We start from the raw sequence: 20600 nt of genomic DNA on the forward strand, positions 1-20600 counted from the left end.
GTTTTTTTTCTAAACAGTCCTAATATCTCATATTATTACTTTCAGATTAATATTTGATAATAATAATAATTAACTTTGTTCTTCCTGACGAGATTTCCCAGATGATGCAATGTGTCCACCTCATGAACTCACAACAGATTGTTCTTCCTGTATTTCTAGATGTCAAACAATCTGATGTTGGCACCCAACAAGGTTCTTATAAAGAACCGTTCAATAAACATGATATAAAATTCGAGCAAGAGAGGGTTCAGAAATGGAGAGACGCTCTACAGGAGGCGGGACAACTGCCAGGGTTGCACCTGCAAGATGATGCAAACGGGTAAATTAGCTTTCCTTTTCTTTGTAACCGTTTACTGTCATAGGGATTTCATATATTTAAAATTGTCAGGGATGAAAAAGAGTTATTGGACCAGGTTGTTGAAAAAATAAGAAAGATGTTACACGGACAAGATGTAGATGTAGCATACATGAACCCGGTTGTTGGAATAGAACCTCGGATGCAAGAAGCGATTTCATTATTGAACGGAAGTTGTGAGGATGATGTCTGTGTCCTTGCAATTTCCGGCCCTGTAGGAATAGGGAAAACAGAAATTGCAATAGCTACATACAATCAGCTTGCAATACACTTCAAAGCCCAGTACTGTTGTTTTCTTCCGAATGTTAAGGCCTTATTTGGAGGAGTGCCAAATGGAAAGGTTGATTTGCAGAAGATGATGATCACAAATTTGCGAAATGATGAGAGTTACATACGCATAGATAGCGATTACCAGGGAGTTAAAATGATTGAGAGGTTGATAAAGCATCAGAAGGTCCTTCTGGTTCTTGATGATGTTGACAATGATGAGCAGTTGAAGATATTAGGCATGAATCGAGCAATTTTTGGTCCTGGAAGTAGAATAATTGTAACCACAAGAGATGGCTCTGTTACGGGTCGACTTAAACCAGATGCTATATATGAGCCGCGGATGCTGGACGAAAGCGAGTCCATGGAAGTGTTTTGCTTGACTGCATTTGGTCAAAAACATCCGAAGGAGGGGTATGAGGAGGTGTCAAGGGAAGCAATGTGTTGGGGAGCAGGACGTCCTGGAGTTCTAAAAGACACAGCTGTCCGTTTGAGATGCTTTCAAAGCGTACAACAATGGGTATGGGCACTGAAAGATTTGATGCGCAACTCCTCATGGTGATAGATACTGCAACACTTTCCTCGTAAAAGATCAAGAAAATCAATGGATGCTTATTGTTAGTATTGTTGATATCCTTCAAAAAGATCAAGAAAATCAATGGATGCTTATTGTTAGTATTATTGATATCCTTCAAGGTGTATCAGAGCAATTTTGATGTCTATGTATGATGTCTCTCAACTTCAATGTCTTGATGCTGTTATTAAATTGTCTTGGTTTCTTTTGCGGTTCAAGAATAAACAAGATATTTGGAAATGTCAATCTTCCACTGGTTGGACAATTTCTGCATGTCATATATGATTCTGGTTTACTGTTCTCTCTTTCTTTAGGTGTGTTCAGTCTCAGATTTTTATGTCTGCAATTGTTCTGTGTAGTCTTTTGTTGAAAGTCTAGTTTCCGGATCTGTTTCTTATACAAATTTATTTGACAGGTTCATAATTATCATTATTTTTCTTCCATGTAGACGACTATCCATCTCAAGCAACCACGAACAAATAAGCTAGTCATACACAACTGATGTAAAAACCCAAAAAAGCCAGATCATAACACATTACGCATCGGTGTGCTCTTATAATCTTGTAAAGCTGTAAGTCAGGCTGCAACTAGTTGCAGTTCTTTATGTTATATCAGAGGTAGCATGATGGATGGTTAGACTTGTTGGATAACGGGTCAAAGTGGGTGATTTTCTTATTCCAGGTTAAGATGGGTTTGGTTGACGCGGCAACATTATGGTCATAATTATTTTTTTTAATATAAAATAAGAATAACTACATGGGCTGAATTATTCACTCAAAAAGGTGTAGATTGCATTATAGTACTTTGACCGGATTTAGGCACCCATTTGACCTGATGTGAATTATAACACTTTGACAGTTGTCCTTGGGTGCTTGAAATCTCAATACAGTACATTAACTTATTGTTATTGATGTGGATTCTTTTTCAATAGTGCAAACGAACATTGTGACTAAACTGTATATAGCTTCAACAACATGAGTAATTTACAATAGTGTTAAAGCATCTTTAGATATGAAAAATCCTACCAAAAACCAGAAAGCTGAATTACACACTAGCAAAAGATGCAATAAACGGAAAGGTGTCGGTCAAATAATGTATATCCATATCACAGAGCGTGTGGAGAGTCTTCAACAAAAGATTGTATTTTACAATCTTTCTACATACCTCCATCACAACAAACGATTCCTCCTCTTTCGCCCACCACAATAGACAGGAACTTGAATCCAAACCTCACACTAGACATCTTTTGCATTTTAAGAAATGCTGGTAGACTACTTTCTTCATAATTAACAATGTATCTCAGTGACCACCTAGTATACCCATTTCTCATCTCATAAATTTCCATGCATTTGGGATGATAATCACCTGCATAAGAAGCAAATAACAAACAACCACAGGACTCAAACAACTCTTTATAGTTGTTCCAATGCAAGGTTATCGGGATTTCTGTGGTTGTATCAGGTGGATGCTCTACATCTAACTTGAAATGCCTAACCCGATTCCAGTGATCCAACCAATGAATTGCATCGTTCCAATATACTCCCTAGTTAAAATCCCCACTGAACCATTCTGTAGGATATTTAATACTACAGCTTCTCCAACAACTTGTTTCTGAAGAGTAGATCCGTGTTCGAAACCAATATGATCGTCGATGTGGACCATAACCTATCAGTTGAGCATGCAGTACTTTGTAGTGAGGTGATTTTGTAGGATCAAAAGCCAATCTTATCTTATCCAATTGTCTGTTGTATTTCATATTAAGTATTGGTGGAAGCATCTTAAACACATTATTGGATGGATTGTATACGTAAATCTTGTCAGCTGGATCAGTCCTTATACCACACAAAATCAAACCGTTGCAGGACTGCAAAACTTCCACTTTGCTCGCGTCTGAGCCAAAACATCCAAAAGTGAATGCTGTTAATTTATTCTTCTTCTTCATGCCGTGCTATCTAACCACATGAAATCGCGTTCAAAGTGGTCATGGTTAAAAAACTTTTGCTGCAGAAAGAGACCAGACGGGGGATGGATAATTGGAAACAGCGTTGGATACGGACTTGAAGAAAAAGAGTGAGATAACAGGTAATCGGACTAAGATTTCAATCAGAAGGTCGTCGTAGAACACGACTTGGTGTACGGATGATGATCCTCCATCTTCGTCGGCCATGATGAGATGAGAACGCAAATCAAAAACCCTGTGTATAGAAATTTATACACTAATTAGGAGGTTTTTATAGTGAAACTAATAAAAAGGTTCGTTTACGTTAAAAAGAAAAAAATACAAAGGTTCGGTTCAATTCTTATAAAAAACACACCTACAGGCTACAACAATTCTTTGGGCCCATTAGCCCATTATATAAACAGCCCATTATAATATACTAGCCCACTTATCTCTACAAGGCAATCCTTTTCCCTCCCACTCACATAGGGGACACACACAAAAAAAGAAAAAACACAAACACAAACACACTTCATTACACGAATTCGGATAAGACAATTAGGCGGTATACTTCTTCACCATTTTCTTCCAAAAAGTAAGCTTCTTTCTTTTTCCTCATTTTATTCTTGATATATATATAATATAAAGCATCAAACTTTAAGCTTATAATCCAAGTTTATGGTCTAAATATGGAATCAATTGTGTCAATAAAGCAAACCCATGAAGGGTTTTGTTCATTTCAATGTCTACATAGAAAACCCATCAAGAATTGTAAATTTATAGTTCATAATTCTGTTTCTGTAACTACTGGAAATGATGGGAAAGTGAATGAGAAAAATGGGTTTTTGAATAGAAAATTTAGAAGGGTGTCTGCAGTTACAAAGTCTGAAACTTTTGTTCCTAACGGGAAGCCGGTTAACGGGTCGAAAACCGCGCAGTTAAACGGGGTTAACGAGGCTAACTCGAAAAGAAATTTTGAAGAGTTTGAGAATAATAACCATCTTAGGAGAATGATTAGGAATGGTGAGTTGGAAGAAGGGTTTAAGTATTTAGAAAATATGGTTTATAGAGGGGATATACCGGATATAATTCCGTGTACGAGTTTGATTCGAGGTTTTTGTAGAACGGGAAAGACGAGAAAAGCTACTAGGGTTATGGAGATACTTGAAGAGTCTGGTGCTGTGCCTGATGTTATTACTTATAATGTTTTGATTAGTGGGTATTGTAGGGCAGGTGAAATAGATAAAGCACTTAACGTTTTTGATAAAATGTCTGTTGCGCCTGATGTTGTGACATACAACACGATTTTACGTTCTTTGTGTGATAAAGGGAAGTTAGAAGAAGCGATGGTTGTGTTAGCTAGACAAATGCAGAAAGAGTGTTATCCGGATGTTATTACTTACACGATTTTGATAGAAGCTGCATGTAAGATGAGTGGTGTAGGACAAGCGATGAAGCTTTTGGATGAGATGAAAACGAAAGGATGTAAGCCTGATGTTGTTACTTATAATGTGCTTATTAATGGTTTTTGTAAAGAAGGGAGATTAGATGATGCTATTAAGTTTTTGAACAATATGCCGTCAATGGGTTGTCAGCCGAATGTTGTGACGCATAATATTATATTGAGGAGTATGTGTAGTATGGGTAAATGGATGGATGCCGAGAAATTTGTGGGTGATATGCTTAAAAAAGGGTGTGCTCCGAGTGTGGTTACTTTTAACATCTTGATTAACTTTTTGTGTCGAAGAGGATTGTTAGGACGAGCAATTGATATCTTGGAAAAGATGCCTAACCATGGTTGTACACCGAACTCTTTAAGTTATAACCCTTTATTACATGGTTTTTGCAAAGAAAAGAAAATGGATCGAGCGATCGAGTATTTGGAAGTAATGGTTTCTCGAGGATGTTACCCTGATATTGTGACTTATAACACGCTTCTGACTGCTTTGTGTAAAGATGGGAAAGTTGATTTTGCTGTCGAGATTCTTAATCACTTAAGTTTTGAAGGGTGTTCGCCTGTTTTGATCACTTACAATACTGTGATTGACGGGTTGTCAAAGATTGGTAAAACAAGTCGAGCAATCATGCTAATTGATGAAATGAAGCAGAAGGGGCTGCAGCCTGATATAATCACTTATTCTTCTGTTGTAAGTGGGCTAAGTAGGGAAGGAAAAGTTGAAGAAGCGATAGAGTTTCTTCATGATTTAGAAGGGTTAGGTGTCAGACCAAACGTGTTAACTTACAATGCAGTGATGTTGGGACTTTGTAAGGCTAGAAAGACTGATCGAGCTATTGACTTTTTGGGATATATGGTTCAAAAAGGGTGTAAGCCTACAGAAGGTACTTATACTATCTTGATTGAAGGGTTGGCTCATGAAGGATTTGCTGAGGAAGCTTTGGAGTTGCTGAATGAATTGTGCTCGAGAGGTGTTGTGAAGAAACGGTCGGCCGAGCAGGTGGTGGTGAAGCTTTAAGGTTAAGACTATCGTGAGTAGTTCTTTCGGCTTTTGGGGTCTTGTGTTTAAATAGAAGTCTATGTTTTCTATGTTGTTCACTTTTAGTATCAGGTTTAGTGAAATATAATCAGTTTTGTCATATGTCCAGTGTTCATGTTGTTAATATAGTTTGTTTTGAAGTGCATTTTGTGACAAGACTTTTAAAGTCAAACTTGGGGTTTCAGATATCAAACTGATTCTGGATTTCCATAATGATTTACCACCTTTTTGTGTACTGATATATCATAGTTATTATGAAGTTCAAAATCTGATTACTCGCAATCTGGTTTTTGTGAGTTTGTTACAACTTTCAATAGAGATTTTAAACCAAGTTGACACTCTGTGAAGTCAAACTATGGTGACATACCCACACCAAAAAAAAAATGAAACAACGATAATACATTATTGAATACCAGAAACTTATTGGCGAACAACCTGTTGGGAATCCATTGCCTAGGAAGCAATTAAAAAAAAAAGAGAGATGCAATCCGAGTACTCGATGGCAAAAAAGATGCATACACCTTCAAGTGATGAAGATATGCAGCATTAAGCGGGGTTAAGAGTTCAAAGCATTTCTAAAAAAAAGTGTTCAAAGCACATCATGTCTCTAATCTTGGTTAGCATGATTTATGTATTACATGTCAACTGAGAGACATGTTAGTGGCACCTAAAGGTTGGGTTCACCCTTTGAGCGCACAAGAATACGAGTGATTCAATTTTCGAGTGATTCAATTTTGAACTGACCTGACCCAACATCAAACCAAACTTCAATATTCAACATCTGCTTGAATTTGATGGAACCTAATGTCCAGAACCACCAACTACTACAAACACTGGTCATATTTTATAATATAAACTTACAATTGTTTTATTAAGATTGTGATTTTGATGCTGGGGATTTCTGTAATTTCCATGTGTTTTAAGTGAAGAGTATCACCACATTGTACAGAGTAAACCTCCATCTTTTGTAAAGGCAAGAACAACTCGTTCTCAGAAGAGTCGTCCCATCTCAATACAAACGTAAGTTAATGTCCAAGTGAGTTGAATTGCTAGATTCATCCCTTGCACAGTTATATACTTATATATGGGAAAGAAGTAAAAAGTGAACAAAAACCAAGCAATTCCTAATTTTGAACACAGCCCATTAAGCCAAACCTAATTGACCAACTAATTAATTCGCGAACTATCAAAACCAAGCAGATGAACTGCCAGACTTGTAAATAATGCACCACAGATTGGAAATCAATATGATAAGCATCTGGATTAACTGATGATTGATGATAAAACTTGTCAAATGCTTGAGCTGTTAAATTTAACCTAGAGCTTGGAAAAAGTAAGAAGGAAAATGATGACATTCTAGACCAAAGGCGATTAAGGAGAGAATATGGAGATTAGATGGTGGGCTCATCCTTTGAAATCATATCATTTTTGGGTTCTTCAAACAAAACAAATATATATCATCCGTTCATTACAATGCTTTCTACATACACAATAGGGTCTAAAAAACACATTAACACCAAACATTAAACCTGTACTCTCGGGTTTATACACCTACGGAATTCAGTCAACTAACGCTCATCAACTTCAGATTGACATTCTTCTGTTCTTTTGGAGGTAGGAGGGGGTTAAAAGTCTTGGCCTGCAACACAGGATAAATACATTTATCACTACTTCACAGCCATAATTAATGATGAATATTTCAATAAACATACAATACTAGAGTCTGCAATGATGAAAATTTTAAACCAACTGATTCAAAAAAATTACAATAGACATTCTTTATCTGATTCCTTTTTACAAGGATTAGTGTTTTGTTCCATTTGGACAATAAACAGAAGATTTGGGTCAACAACTATCTTAATGAACGGCAAGTAACCGGTTTCTGTAAGCAAATCATTTTTACCAATGTGCATGAAATGAAGGAATATAACAGTTAACCAAAACGATGCACCGCTTAGAAACTTGTCCAAAATGGCAAAATGACATAATCACTTGGTTTTTTATACCGTGGTGACCTTTTTATTGTGGCATTTTCTTAACAATGATCAGTTCAGATAGAAACAAATTATAATGTTTCAAGCCATTTCAAATCAGGAAAAGAGGCAAGGGCTTTTTGAACATTTGACCCTATAATGGGGGTGTGGCAATGCAATTCAAGCTGAAAACCCAATTGATAAGTGAAAAAAGTTTAAATAAGATGAACTGATAAGTGATTACTAACCATTAACGTCGTTTGCTCTTTGTTTTTGTAATCTTGGATTTTCCCTGATGTTCATTAGGTGGTTTCCAGATGATATCCTCAAGATTGTTGCAGAAATTCTTATAGAACTGAAAATATAAAATAAACAAAGTTTAAATATTGTAGCAGAAATTCACTTTGATATGAAACCACATTTTTCACCGTCAAATAAAAAATAAATATAAAAAAATACCTTAAGGTACTCATCACCATCTCCAGCTGCTTTCTGAATGTCAACCATGACAAAATTGGAGGTAACTTGAAAAACCTGGTTGTAAACATGATGGATTGATCATATAATATCATAACTACAATAATAAAAAAATAAAAAATAAATAAAAAAAAAAAAAAACCATTAAATTTCGAGTAGCAGAAACTCACTTCCAAAATAACTGAGAAATGGGACTTCTTAGTAGCAGACAGCCCTTCTACTCTCATCTGAAATTCATCAAATAATTTGTAGGTTAGGGTAACATCCATTCTGTGAAAATTTGTAACAATTTCTGTTTTGGAAATATTTAAAGTAGGTGATCTTGGAATAGTTTGACTTTTGGTGCTTATGTGATCCACCATTGTAACCACAAATTGGTTTCAATTTTAGAAACCTAAGCTACTGGTGTACTGCCCCTTTTGGGCTTTTTAACACCAACTGCTGTTTCAAAAAAAAGACGCACACACTATTTAACTCACCATCACCGTAAAATTGATGATATGAATTTGGGTCAACTAAAAGTCCTTTATCAGTAATTGGGGACGTTTTAGAACACATCATGATAAATCTAACCTTGTAGTTACGAATGTGTGTCTTGAAACCCATCGACTGAGAAACAACTTCCATACTTGATAAAACAATCTTTGCCGGTTTTTGAGAAACAAAACGAGTTATGTGCTTCACAGAGTCCTGTCAAAGCATAAGAAGCTTATTTTTACATTAAAACTAGTATAATTAGAAATGAATTGCTAATGTTTTATGGTACACGATTAATCGCTATCCAGCAAGAGAAAAACTACATCCATAGCAAGAAAGATGAAATAATACTGTATAATAATAGCAGTAACATTTGACTTTCATGTCTCAAATATATCAGTTGTCTTGTCTAAATCCAAAAGTTGGTTATGGATTAAAAATATACTATTCCAATGAAGTATGACATGTTCTGAGACAAAAAAGATGAAAACATCTGTTTCAATTTTAGATTTGTAAAACATAATCTTCTTCCAAAATTAAAATTCAAATCCAGGACTCTTCTTTTGGGCCAATGCTACATAAGACTACGTGCTGTTAAGATGTGATGTTGAAAATTCTCAATTCCATAGGGTAGAGGTCGGGGCTAAGAATTCAAACCTGACCACGGTCAAACATCGAAGACAGGTTCAGGCCTTGAGATAGAATTATCATATCGAATGCATTTACTGATAAAGGACCTGTGTCTTCATCTGTTTGTTGTTCATCAGCCCGTTCTTCCTGGATGGCACAACATATAAGCAAGAATCCATTAGTAGGAAAATGCTGCAACCTCAACTAGGCATATAGTTCAATTTAAGCATTTAGCTGTATGATATACAGTAATATGAATATGACATGAATATCATAAAATATATAGCATCTTTTGAGTGATTTGCCAACCTCAGAGTCATCAAAAACAGCGTTTACATCATCAAGATTAACGTCTTCATACTCACAAAGTCTAGCAGGAACGTAATTCTTTTTGAACCATTCATCATTCTTTATTTCTTCAATACAAATTCGCTGCACATGCAACAGTTATTGTCAGACGCTGCAACATAATGAAAAGTTTGTTCTATCTTGTTTAGGGCTGCCTTTACACACGAAAAATTAAATGCCTTGACAGTAAATATATTACAGTAACCAACATCATGGAACACTCACTGTATCGGGATTTGGATCTAATATTCGATTAATTAATGATTTTGCTCCTACTGGAAACCATGTTGGGCATGAAAAGTCAGCTTTATCAATCTGCAGAAATCAATATTGAGAAATGTGGTTATTACTTTGTACCTATACAGTTGAAGTTAATGATTTACACAACCAAATTTAACATGCCTTGTTATACAATGTCGTTAGATCCATTTCATCAAATGGGAGGTATCCAGCCATTAACACATATAGGATGACACCACACGACCATACATCAGCCAATGCACCATTGTAACCTTTGTGACTGAGTACCTAAAGCGAGAACAAAAGATAATTTAATAAAACTGCCTTTAACCCTACAGAAAGTTCTAAAGATATAATACGATACATATGAGTGATTCGGCAAAAACTGAGGATAAGTTGCACCTGTAATTACCTCGGGTGCAACATAGTTAGGAGTCCCACAAGTTGTTCGAAGGATGCTGACACCCTGCATGTTTGTAGATATCAATGAGGATGATGGACACAACACGAACCTTAAAATAATGTACTTGACATTAAGAAACTTACCTCTGCAGGCAATGCACTGAGTCCAAAATCCGAAATTTTTAGATTTCCTTGGGAATCCAGCAAAAGATTTTCAGGCTACAAAAAGAAAGTAAATTAAGTGGTTAACGATGACAAGAGTTCATTATGGAGGAACAGAAATAGAATAGAATGAAAAAAGAGAATAACCTTCAGATCTCTGTGGTATACCCCTTTACTGTGGCAATACTCTACACCATCAATTAGTTGCTGAAAGAATCTTCGAGATTCTGCTTCACTGAGCCGTCCATTGTGGACCTGCTCAAAACATGTATGACATTTATGAGCTCAAGAATTCAAAAGTACAGCTAATTCACATTGCTTAGAGACTTACAATTTTATCAAATAGCTCACCACCTGTGATAAATTCCAAAATTATGTAAATTTTTGTACGGCTGGCCAGTACCTAAATGAAAATTCAACATTAGTTATCAAACTCGGTTCCTTCAATAACTCAATCTCTGACAAAAAGTAGAACAGTTTAGAGTCCAGATCATGAGATCATGCCTCGTGCAGCCGAACAACGTTGGGATGTCTAACCAACTTCATTATGGATATCTCTCTTTTGATCTGCATACAATTATAACAGAACAAGTTAAGTAAGCTTTTGAAATACATATCACAGGAATTTTAACCTTCTGTTCCAACCACCTTCCCTTCACTGTCAGTATAAGAATATCTTTTAATCTACTCGGCAGCAATTTCATTTACAAAAAAGTATCAGAAAACGTATCCAACTTTACACGAATTGATACTAAATTGTGAACATCACCTCATGCTGCAACTATGCTATGTGTTATTACTTCTATCAAACTTTAATCAAAAATCTATTCAAAGTATAAAGCTTAAAAAGATGCACTTTTATGCATTGAACTTCCAATTTATCTGGTAACTTCTTTACCAGGTGACCAGCATCTTTCACTGAAATGACAAGCATATAATCTGAAATTTCATAATTTTGGTACCAATTTCACCAGTTTTTATAGGAAATAGTATTAACTAAAATCTCTGGGCAGAAAATAACATGTTTTCAAGTAAGATTCATACAATAAACATTTGAATAGAGTAAAATACATTTAAAACACTTGACCGTATCTAATACAATCTAAATCTAGTCATCAATTCTGTTTCCCATTTGTTTTACAGTCGAATGCTTGCAACTCTCCCCTACTCTCAAGGTAGCCAGACTCAGCAGACTGGTATATCTTCCTATGATGTTTTCGGGCGACAGGTATGGTATCTAATCACTTTACACTTCCAGACTTTTACCCCTTGGTGGCCGGAGGTCCTTATGGAAGCAGTCTCTCTACCTTTGGGTAGAGGTAATACTGTCTACAACTAACCTCCCCCATACCCCGCACAGGGATTGGGTCCTATTGTTGTTGTATCCAACTTAGAAGGCTTTGTATCCGATTGTGCTTTTGCTGATGTCACATACATACGCACAATAATAACATCTAAAAGTTGGTTACGTACTCTAGATTCCAAGCTACAACTGATGCATTTTCAACGACTCCGCCCTCCCGAAAATAACTTAGCACACTACAAACCATCATTAAAACCCTAATCTCTACCAAAACTAAATAATCATTCAAAATGTAACTAAATAAAAAAAAACACCTAATCAATTTTCAACTTCAACAAACTTCTAATTATATCCATCCATTATATAGATACATATATACAAACTTCTATTTATAAATTATAACCACAATTTTAGATCAACACACACACAGAGAGAGAATATACATATACATATACATATACTATATATATATATAGAGAGAGAGAGAGAGAGAATAATAAGGAAAGGGGAGGAGGACCTGATCAACCATCTTATGTTTGATAATAGTGGAACGATCAAGTAATTTCATGGCAACACTTTCACCAGTTTCAGTATTCTGAGCAAATTTCACTTTTGCAAATGTTCCTTCTCCGATTGTTCTTCCTACTTCATACTTTCCTACTTTCCGCAGCACCACCATCTCTTTACTATTTCTTCTTCTTCTTCTTTCTCTTTTTCAGGAACATAATAATATGGAATAAAAAAGGGGAAAGTGTTTTCAGGACACAAAACAAAAGAAATGAAAGTTTGGTGTGTGAATATATGTTAGGAATAAAAAAGGGGGTTTGACGGGGAAAAAAGGATAATATATTGTATTTTTTTTTTTTACAGAGGATGGGTGGGGACTACTTTTTTAATGTTTATGATGATGAAAGAATAAATAAATATGGAAGAAAGTTGATACTTGATGGTGGAGTTGATATGTGTTGTGATGTGATTTATATCTTCTTTAAAAAGATGATGATTGTTGGGGTAGACATAATTGAGGGTGTTGTACAACATCTTTTTTGGTCCATTTGATCGAAATCTGTTGGTTATATATCTTTTTGTTTGTTATCTATAACTCGAACACGAATAATTATATATTTAGACGTTAATTTTAATTAAGCTTGTTGGACTTGTAAATAGGTTGCTCGACTAAAGTAACTAAACAAAATTTCGAATGAGCAGGGTTAGATATCAAATTGTTAAACTAGCTTACGAAAAAATCGAATATTGAGTTAGTGTTTGAGTTTGATTCGAGTTCAAAATTACTAAACTCGAACTCGCTCTAAACGGGTTGAAACCAAGGACCTTTCAATCAATTTTATATCGGCAGACCAGTATAACATTTGACTGATCATAAAGTAAAGAGAGGAGGTGATGGCAAAATTCAAACCAAAGACCTCTCAATCAAAGTAAAGGATGCAACACCCCCATCAACCTTCATATATGTTTTACTTTTAGTTCAATAAAGTTCTCTTTTATTCAATTTCCTTCTCACAAGAATTAATTTCAAAAATAATTGGATGACAAGGAAATTGAATAAAGGAGAATTTGATGATCTGTGAAAGATAGGTGAAAATAACAAGGAAAGAAAAACTGAATTGTTTTTTATGGAGTCGTAAAAAGTAAGAAAGAGAAAAAGGATAGGTGTAGGATTATGAAGAATATACGAATATACTTTCACATGTGTGACACGTGATCCCATTTAACGGGGGGAAAAAAATTGACGACATCAACCACAAGAATGGAACACGCAACAAATTTGCGTACTTTGGATCTATTCCACGAAAATTCTTGAGTATGGATGTAAACCACTAAAATGGACAAACCACATGGACGAATCGTGAAATTACAAAGCTGTTTGTGGGTGGCAGATTACTAAACTGCCCTCACGTGCAGCTCACGTGCGTCGACTTAACGGCCAAATAATAACGTCATTAGCCATAAGAATGTAACTTGCAAAGAATGTTACAAGTTTTGACAGATTTGTTTAAAAAAACTTAACAAGGATGTAAAAATGGGTAAACCATAGGGACGAATCTCGCAATTAACTCATAAATATATATACCATCTTTGATGTTAATGCGAAAACAACTTTCACTCTTTTGAAAGGTAAGTTTCAAAGTCGGTTTTCAAGGTTCAATTAGATCAAGGTTTGGGATTCATCTGATTGTGTTCATGACTTAATTATATGCCTAAATGTTGTTGTTAATGAAATTTAGCATTCGCAACGCATGTGTGATGTGTAGCCGATTCATAACCAAAATTCATAAAATCCTTTAGACTTAGTGTAAAAAATTTTTTGGACGTAATCTATTTTTAAATAGTTGTATTATGATGAAATTTACAATACATGAAAAAAAAAGGTGTGTGGTTTACGTGCTCCTTGAAGTACTCCTCTGGGCCACTCGTGATAAACGAATCATTTGCCACTAGTCTCGCCATTCCTATGTGTATACAAATTTCATTTATAGCAACCACTTTGCACTCACAATGAAATCCAGGTCCCCTCACAAGTTAGTGACTATACAAACAAAATAAGATAATTATTATCAAATTCATTTAGACTTAAGAGCGAATAAATATTTTTCTATCGTTATATTAGTTTGTTTAATGAAAGCACTCTCATCTTATTTGTAAAAAACACCATTTCAACTATTCTCAAGTCTTACAACCACTTGTTATCGTCAAAGTTAACGTTTCCTTTCGTCTACGTGACTTGTCCACTTAAAGTGTTTTTTTTAAGCATTGAAACCGACTAGACATTTACCTATCTAATTGAATTTGTAATTCATCGGAATAATCAATAATCAATATATATAACCACTATTGACTAACATCTTTTACCATCTACATTCTACAACTCGAACGTTATTAGTACAAATGATAATGTGTGGGTTGCTTTCTAAAACAAACATTAAGAACGTTATACCTCATTCTACAAACTAAGGTATATACAATAATCATCTTTTTAATCGCTACGACCAAGCAATCTATTCTTAGCCAGAATTCAATTGTCCAATATTACGATCCACGTCTGAATCATCAAAATAATCAATGACTAAACTGTAAAGAAAACGCTTAGTAAGTTCAATGATCATACAAACGACAAGTAAATAATCATAAAAGAGAACGCACACTACACTTTCACATACGGTTAAATAACTCATGTAGGTGGGGACTACGAATTCTACAATCTATGATTTCTTTAATTTGTATGACCTGTTCATAATCAATAAAACTCAATGTTCAATATCTTAACCTAAGGCTAAAAGGAGTGGTATTATTGGGGATTGAGCTACTTGCATCATGTCGCGCTATGCGACATCCTAGGTTGTTGGGGATTGCATGAGAAAAAAACAAGTGAAGTTGCCTGGATAGTAGGGTAGCCATAGATTGATTTCTTTTTTCTTTTTCTTTTTGTGTTTGACTTTAAATAAAAAATAAAGTTACATTTTTAGTACCTAAACTTTAATAACAATTATATTTGCATAAAAGTAAATAAAATACATTAATATTAAACACTACATTTTTATTAAATAAAAAACAAGTTACACGTACTAATATAATTTTAAAAAGACCAACGTAACAACATAAATAAAACTATATATATCCATATCTTTGGCGGATATCTTATTGCGCCTTCAACATAATCAACTTCTCGGGTTCGCCAAGATGACTGTAGTCAGTTGTCAACACTCGTAACTCAGCAAGCTTAATCGCACTTTCCTTCGCCTTAAGCTTCATTTTAGCCAACTCCATCTGTTCCTTCCCTATACCAACACGTCCCTTGTTTATGTCCATCAAACCTTCCAATTTGACCGATAAATTGTCACACATCTCATTGTATCTAGCCTTTCCCTTGCCCTTGCCTCCCGAACCTGAAGAACCCTCTTGCACTACTTTCCTAGTCGCGTCTCAACCACCAACCCTTCCTTGAAACACCGGCTCATCCTCGTCCAATGAGTAAATGTCAAAATTCATACGAGCATCCATACCCCACTTGTGGCATGTTCCAATTACCAAAACTCATTTGTGACATAGATTGACTAGGTGGTTGTGTCGTAATTTGTTGATTAACATTCATTTGTCGAATAAAGGGGATGAAAGTTGGGTTGTTTAGTATGTTTGGATCGTTAAAATCGATGTTTTTATTTGTGAAGTGAAAGAAGTTTTTCGGTGTGAGAATTGGAATGGAAGTGGTAAATGTAAAGTAAAAAGGGTAAGTTTATATATATGTAAAAGTTTAAAATAAAAAAAGTGAGATTTAAAAAGAAACTAGTTGTTTCAATGATAGTTTTTTTTAAAAACAATTGGGCTGGTCAAACGTTTATCACCCGAGCCGTGTGGATCGCTTGGGAGTTGGATCGGCAAGGCGGGGCGGTGTGCCTGGTGACTAGCCAGCAAAATCCGTTGGATTACCTACCCAAACCGCCCCACTCCCTTTAGCCTAACATACTTATAAACCAATCTCATTTTAATCATATTCCCACTTTACAAACCATAATTTGTTTCTAAATCAAATCTCACCATCATTTTCGTTATTACAGCATGACTTTATAGCATGTCAAATCATATGGTTTCCTTTCTACTTACTTATCATTTTTCTCGATTCGTTTCAACAAGTTTATCTTATCAAAATTACATTTCTAAGTCAACAATTATAGTGGACTTTTCAAAGTCAAATTACCAGTTTCTATCAATTTGACAATACGAATATTATAATAAAATCTCAATTTTTCAGCCATATACCCTATTTAAAAACGTTGGGTCATTTTGTATGTTAGTATGGTTTACACACATCTCTTTAATGATCTAAACCATATCTCATTTAAAAGTTTGGGTTCTTTTCTATGCAAAGAGACGTATCCCTTAAAACTTTAGTTATTTTGTATGTAACGGGATTAAAATGACTCTTTTGATATTTTGAATTCACTTGTATATATACATTAACTTTGGTCATTGGCATGAAGACTCCATCAATATTATATCAATATTTCTTTTCTCTTGACATCTTGTTACTCAAAACCAGATGGCATCCTACTACTCAAAACCTTAACAATAATCTCATCATAACTCATCACATTTATTCTCCAACAAAACACTATCATATTAGAAAACCACACAAGATATTGCTTTAAAAAACCAGACAAAAAGAGTTCAAAAAAGGATAGGAAAAGAAGGTTAAACATGCATGACAAACAATGGCAGCTTAAGGTTTTTGGTGGCCTTAATCGAAATGAATTTTGGGGGCTAGGGTTTTTTAACATATAAATTTTAGTAAACAAAAAAGAAAGAGAAAAAAGCAAAGATAGCTCGATATATGTTGTTGAATTACCAGTAATAAAAAGATGCGGATGTTGATGCAAAAATCAATAAGTGTGTTAGTGGAATGCGAATTATATAATTGTACCTAGCTCAAAATCCAAACACTGAAGCGTCTGTTTTGTTTTATAACTATTAAGTAACTAAACGGATAAAATGACTGAATGGTTAAATAATGTATGTATGAATTAAGTCACAGTTGTTTGTTTGTTTACTAAGTCAAAAATAAACAATTTTGATTGACTTAATGAGTCAAGTAAGTTCTCAACAAACGAAACCTAAGTCTACAAAGACCCTAGATTTTTGGGGGCCTAAAGCAATGACTTAGTCTATATAAATGTTGAGCTGCCTCTATTTAAATGTTGAGACGCTTCTGATGACAAAGAAAAAAAAATGACAAAGATGCCCCCTTGATAATCATGCTAAAAAAAATAAGGGTAAAAAAACATGACGTCACCCAGTGGCAGAGGGAATAGGGGGACTGGGGGGTGCCCAACCCCCTCCAATAGCCCAATAGTAGTAGATTATATAATTAACCCATGACCACAATTTTGGGTCTAGCCCCCTCCAATGGACAACGTATATCTTTTGACTCATCCTCAAGCATAAACACAATTTTCTTTCCCTATATTTGTCTGTTTCCTTTAATTGATTGTATGTTTTTTTTTTCACCATATCATAATGTTTTCATAAATACTAATTATATTAGAAACATACTTACACAAGAAGTGTCAAACTTCGAATGCACAAGATAGTTTTTGTATATAAATCATTTTTTTAATCTATATTGTATTAGATACAACTTTTTTGACTTTCTTTTTTTAACTAATTTAGTTACCCAGAATGTTCCCTCATGAAAAAATGGATCGATATCTAGGATATTCACAATTTTAAGAGTTTTTTTAAAGAACTTGCGTATAAATCCAATACTTATCTTGTGAGTTTTTGCTACCTATGTTGTAAAATTTTGACTATCGTTTTTATCGTATTGTTTGAACTGTATCGTAATAATACTTACTTATATTGTTTGAACTATATCGCTTTTATCGTATCATTTTATTATGTAAGCCCTCGCCACTCTGAAATCCTGGCTCCGCCTCTGACGTCACCTATTTTAATTGAATTAGAGATGTGTAAAACATACCTATAAAAGATGATTAAATTATCATAAAAGGTACTTAAATTATCATAACATCCCTGGAACAAAACATAGTATACAAAAATATATTGGGATTTCAAATCCTCCAAAACCAAGGATTTTATATCCCAATACCAAAAATATCAAACCAAACCATGTAAATATTTTGAAGCAGGAAAGAAAAGAAGCTATAAAACAACAACAAAGAACACAAATTAAGATAATTACATCTTGATCAAATATTGTGTTGTTTATACCATCAACATTCAACATATTAAGCAAACAAACTAATAGGGTGATGGTTTATTCACAAAGTTTTGGTTCAAAATAAAACAAGTATTAAAATAAAATAATTAAACGATTTTTTTCTCTTAATTGAAAATCATTATACATCATGAGAATCTTCATGCATCAGTGTATATACTTGTACTCTATAAATTATCATGCATCATAAAAATCTTCATGCATCATTGTATATACACATGGAGAGAACTTTACATGTGACACGAGTCTTTAGTTAATATATTTACATGAAAGAAAAACTTTTCCAATTTACCCATGAGATTAAAGTTCTTTTTACTTGATTCTTGATTCATAAGAAATTTAGTGACCGTATCCCTTCGAACACCTTCTGAATGGACATTTATATGCCATAAAATACAAGCTCGTTTCTTGCTTTTCATATACTAACATGTAATAAACATAACTAATTTGAAACATAATTTTTCTTACCGAGTGTAGCTGAGATAAAAATATAGTCTTACTATACTATAAGTAAGGATAATTTTATCATATGTGGCAGTCGAGAACTTAAGGTATAGATCTTTACAATAAATCAATTGGTAGATCATGTTTGTTAAGTGTTAGGCGTGTTGATTGAATAGAGACAATTTAGGTATTATTGTTAGTTGCACAATTTAGGTACTGATAGCCACAACATAATGTTTTGATTTGCGACAATGAAGATTATTTTACAAACCAAACAACAAATGTCGTTTATAAATAAGTGATGATGGTACATCAGGACTCCGGAACTTCCGGATTAAACATATTAGCGATTAATATTGTCCCCGTTTGAGCTCACCAGGACAGGCATCGGAACCTACCACTTGGTAGACTCCGATGGCTGCGCTCGAATAAAAGACAGAAGGTACAACCAAGAACGTGCACCAGCACGATCAAGCCCGTACTTGTACCTTCGGATCAGAACTTGTTACAACAGCTTTCAAACGATAACGGCTACTCCTTAACGATCGCCGTTAGGCCCAACTTCTGGATCCTTCGTGGGAGGCCTATAAATACCTCCTCATGAAACTCACAAAAACCCTAATGCATTTCATATACAATAACACCTTTCTTTCTACACTTGGTGGCGTGAGACTAACAATACTCACACCATTAGGGAACCGCCAACAAGTACGAAGATATACCATAATCATCATATTAACCACCTTTTACTGTTTTCTCATACGAGTCGGCCATAGGACTTTTTCCCACCCCATACTTAGGAGGCTCCGCAACAAATTCACCCTCTTTGTTCTGATCACCTTCATCATCCTCCAATATCATGTAATCTCGAGCTTTCATTTTCTTGTGAGATTTAGGAACAGATTTCTTCTCGGATTTCCTTTTCCGCTTGATATTCTTACCGGAAGTTTCGCTGGTTGCGATTCCCTCTTTGTCATTCTTTTTCTTGCCCAACGACGATTGTTTAGCAAAATCCTCCTCAATATCTTTCCGGCGAGCAATAGTCTCCGGCGTGTCCTTCAAAACGGTAATTTCTTGCTCATGACAAATATGAGGAACCTCCGGAATAGTCTGACCTTCCGGAAGGTCCGGAACAGCATCCACGTCTTCTATGTCGCTACCCATATAAGATAAGAAATCCATAACTGAAATAATAACAGGCTACGTCAGTATACACAATAATAACATAAATAAAAATAAATGAATAATAAAATGGCAAAGCGACACAACAAAATTGAACAAATGTATATATAATAGTAACAACTGCTAGGATTGGTCGGAGGCTCCGTACCCTCCCCTTTCTCATTTACAAGCCTGGGAGCTGCTGGATGGTACGACCAAACTGAACTCAACTTTGCTAAATATAAAACAGGCTCCGGAAGTGTCCGACTCAATGTTGGTTTACATAACTTCCCTGTGAGCTCCTTATCAAACTCAATTTCAACTGTATTGTCGGCAAGGGACCCACGGACATTATTTTTCTCAACTAACAAAGAAGGATATCCAGAAGGAATGACGGAGGCATCTGCATAGAAAAATCTTTTCTTCCATCCTTTAATGGAGGCAGTCACGCCAAAAATGCACTCTGGCAACTTCGACCCAGGTCTTTTTTGAATAGTGAACCAGTCACCATCGGCCCCCATACAATAAAACTTACGGAAGTTACCTACTGTAGGCTCCGCCATATGGGCGCGACAAATAGCTTCGAACATGGTTATACGTTG

At 35.0% G+C, this 20600-nt stretch overlaps 3 protein-coding genes across 3 annotated transcripts in view; 2 read left to right on the top strand and 1 right to left on the bottom strand.

Moving 5' to 3' along the window:
- LOC122606642 (disease resistance protein RUN1-like) overlaps positions 1-1436 on the top strand; it is a 46154-nt gene extending 44718 nt beyond the window's left edge. Inside the window, exon 2 of the mRNA XM_043779481.1 lies at positions 389-1436. Coding sequence (XP_043635416.1) covers positions 389-1184 — 796 coding nt within the window. The 3' untranslated portion in view covers positions 1185-1436. The remainder of the gene's footprint in view (positions 1-388) is intronic.
- A 2348-nt stretch (positions 1437-3784) lies between these two features.
- LOC122607013 (pentatricopeptide repeat-containing protein At1g09900) lies at positions 3785-5853 on the top strand. Its single transcript, XM_043779931.1, has one exon. It carries the CDS (start codon positions 3825-3827, stop codon positions 5607-5609), a length of 1785 nt encoding a protein of 594 aa, XP_043635866.1. The 5' UTR covers positions 3785-3824; the 3' UTR covers positions 5610-5853.
- Positions 5854-7015: 1162 nt separating this feature from the next.
- Positions 7016-12450, bottom strand: LOC122607316 (CBL-interacting serine/threonine-protein kinase 8). Its single transcript, XM_043780267.1, has 15 exons — positions 12160-12450; positions 10844-10906; positions 10671-10742; positions 10487-10594; positions 10322-10396; positions 10188-10241; positions 9938-10063; positions 9761-9850; positions 9497-9619; positions 9215-9334; positions 8654-8770; positions 8251-8307; positions 8063-8137; positions 7852-7958; positions 7016-7269 (listed from the first exon to the last, which is right to left on the bottom strand). Exons 1-14 carry the CDS (start codon positions 12319-12321, stop codon positions 7854-7856), a joined length of 1347 nt encoding a protein of 448 aa, XP_043636202.1. The 5' UTR covers positions 12322-12450; the 3' UTR covers positions 7016-7269; positions 7852-7853.
- Positions 12451-20600: the final 8150 nt, after the last annotated feature.

The sequence above is a fragment of the Erigeron canadensis genome, chromosome 7 (genome assembly GCF_010389155.1).
Source record: "Erigeron canadensis isolate Cc75 chromosome 7, C_canadensis_v1, whole genome shotgun sequence".
In the NCBI taxonomy this organism is placed as follows: Eukaryota; Viridiplantae; Streptophyta; class Magnoliopsida; order Asterales; family Asteraceae; genus Erigeron; species Erigeron canadensis.

Bases quoted from the DNA above. Each gene is read 5' to 3' on its own strand.
- LOC122607013 (XM_043779931.1), top strand. From the start codon at position 3,825: ATGGAATCAATTGTGTCAATAAAGCAAACCCATGAAGGGTTTTGTTCA.
- LOC122607316 (XM_043780267.1), bottom strand. From the start codon at position 12,321: ATGGTGGTGCTGCGGAAAGTAGGAAAGTATGAAGTAGGAAGAACAATC. The intron at 9,851-9,937 runs GCATGTTAAATT...TGATTTCTGCAG, and splicing joins TAACGACATTGTATAACAAG to ATTGATAAAGCTGACTTTTC. The intron at 8,771-9,214 runs GTTTGAATTCTT...ATGCTTTGACAG, and splicing joins CGATGTTTGACCGTGGTCAG to GACTCTGTGAAGCACATAAC.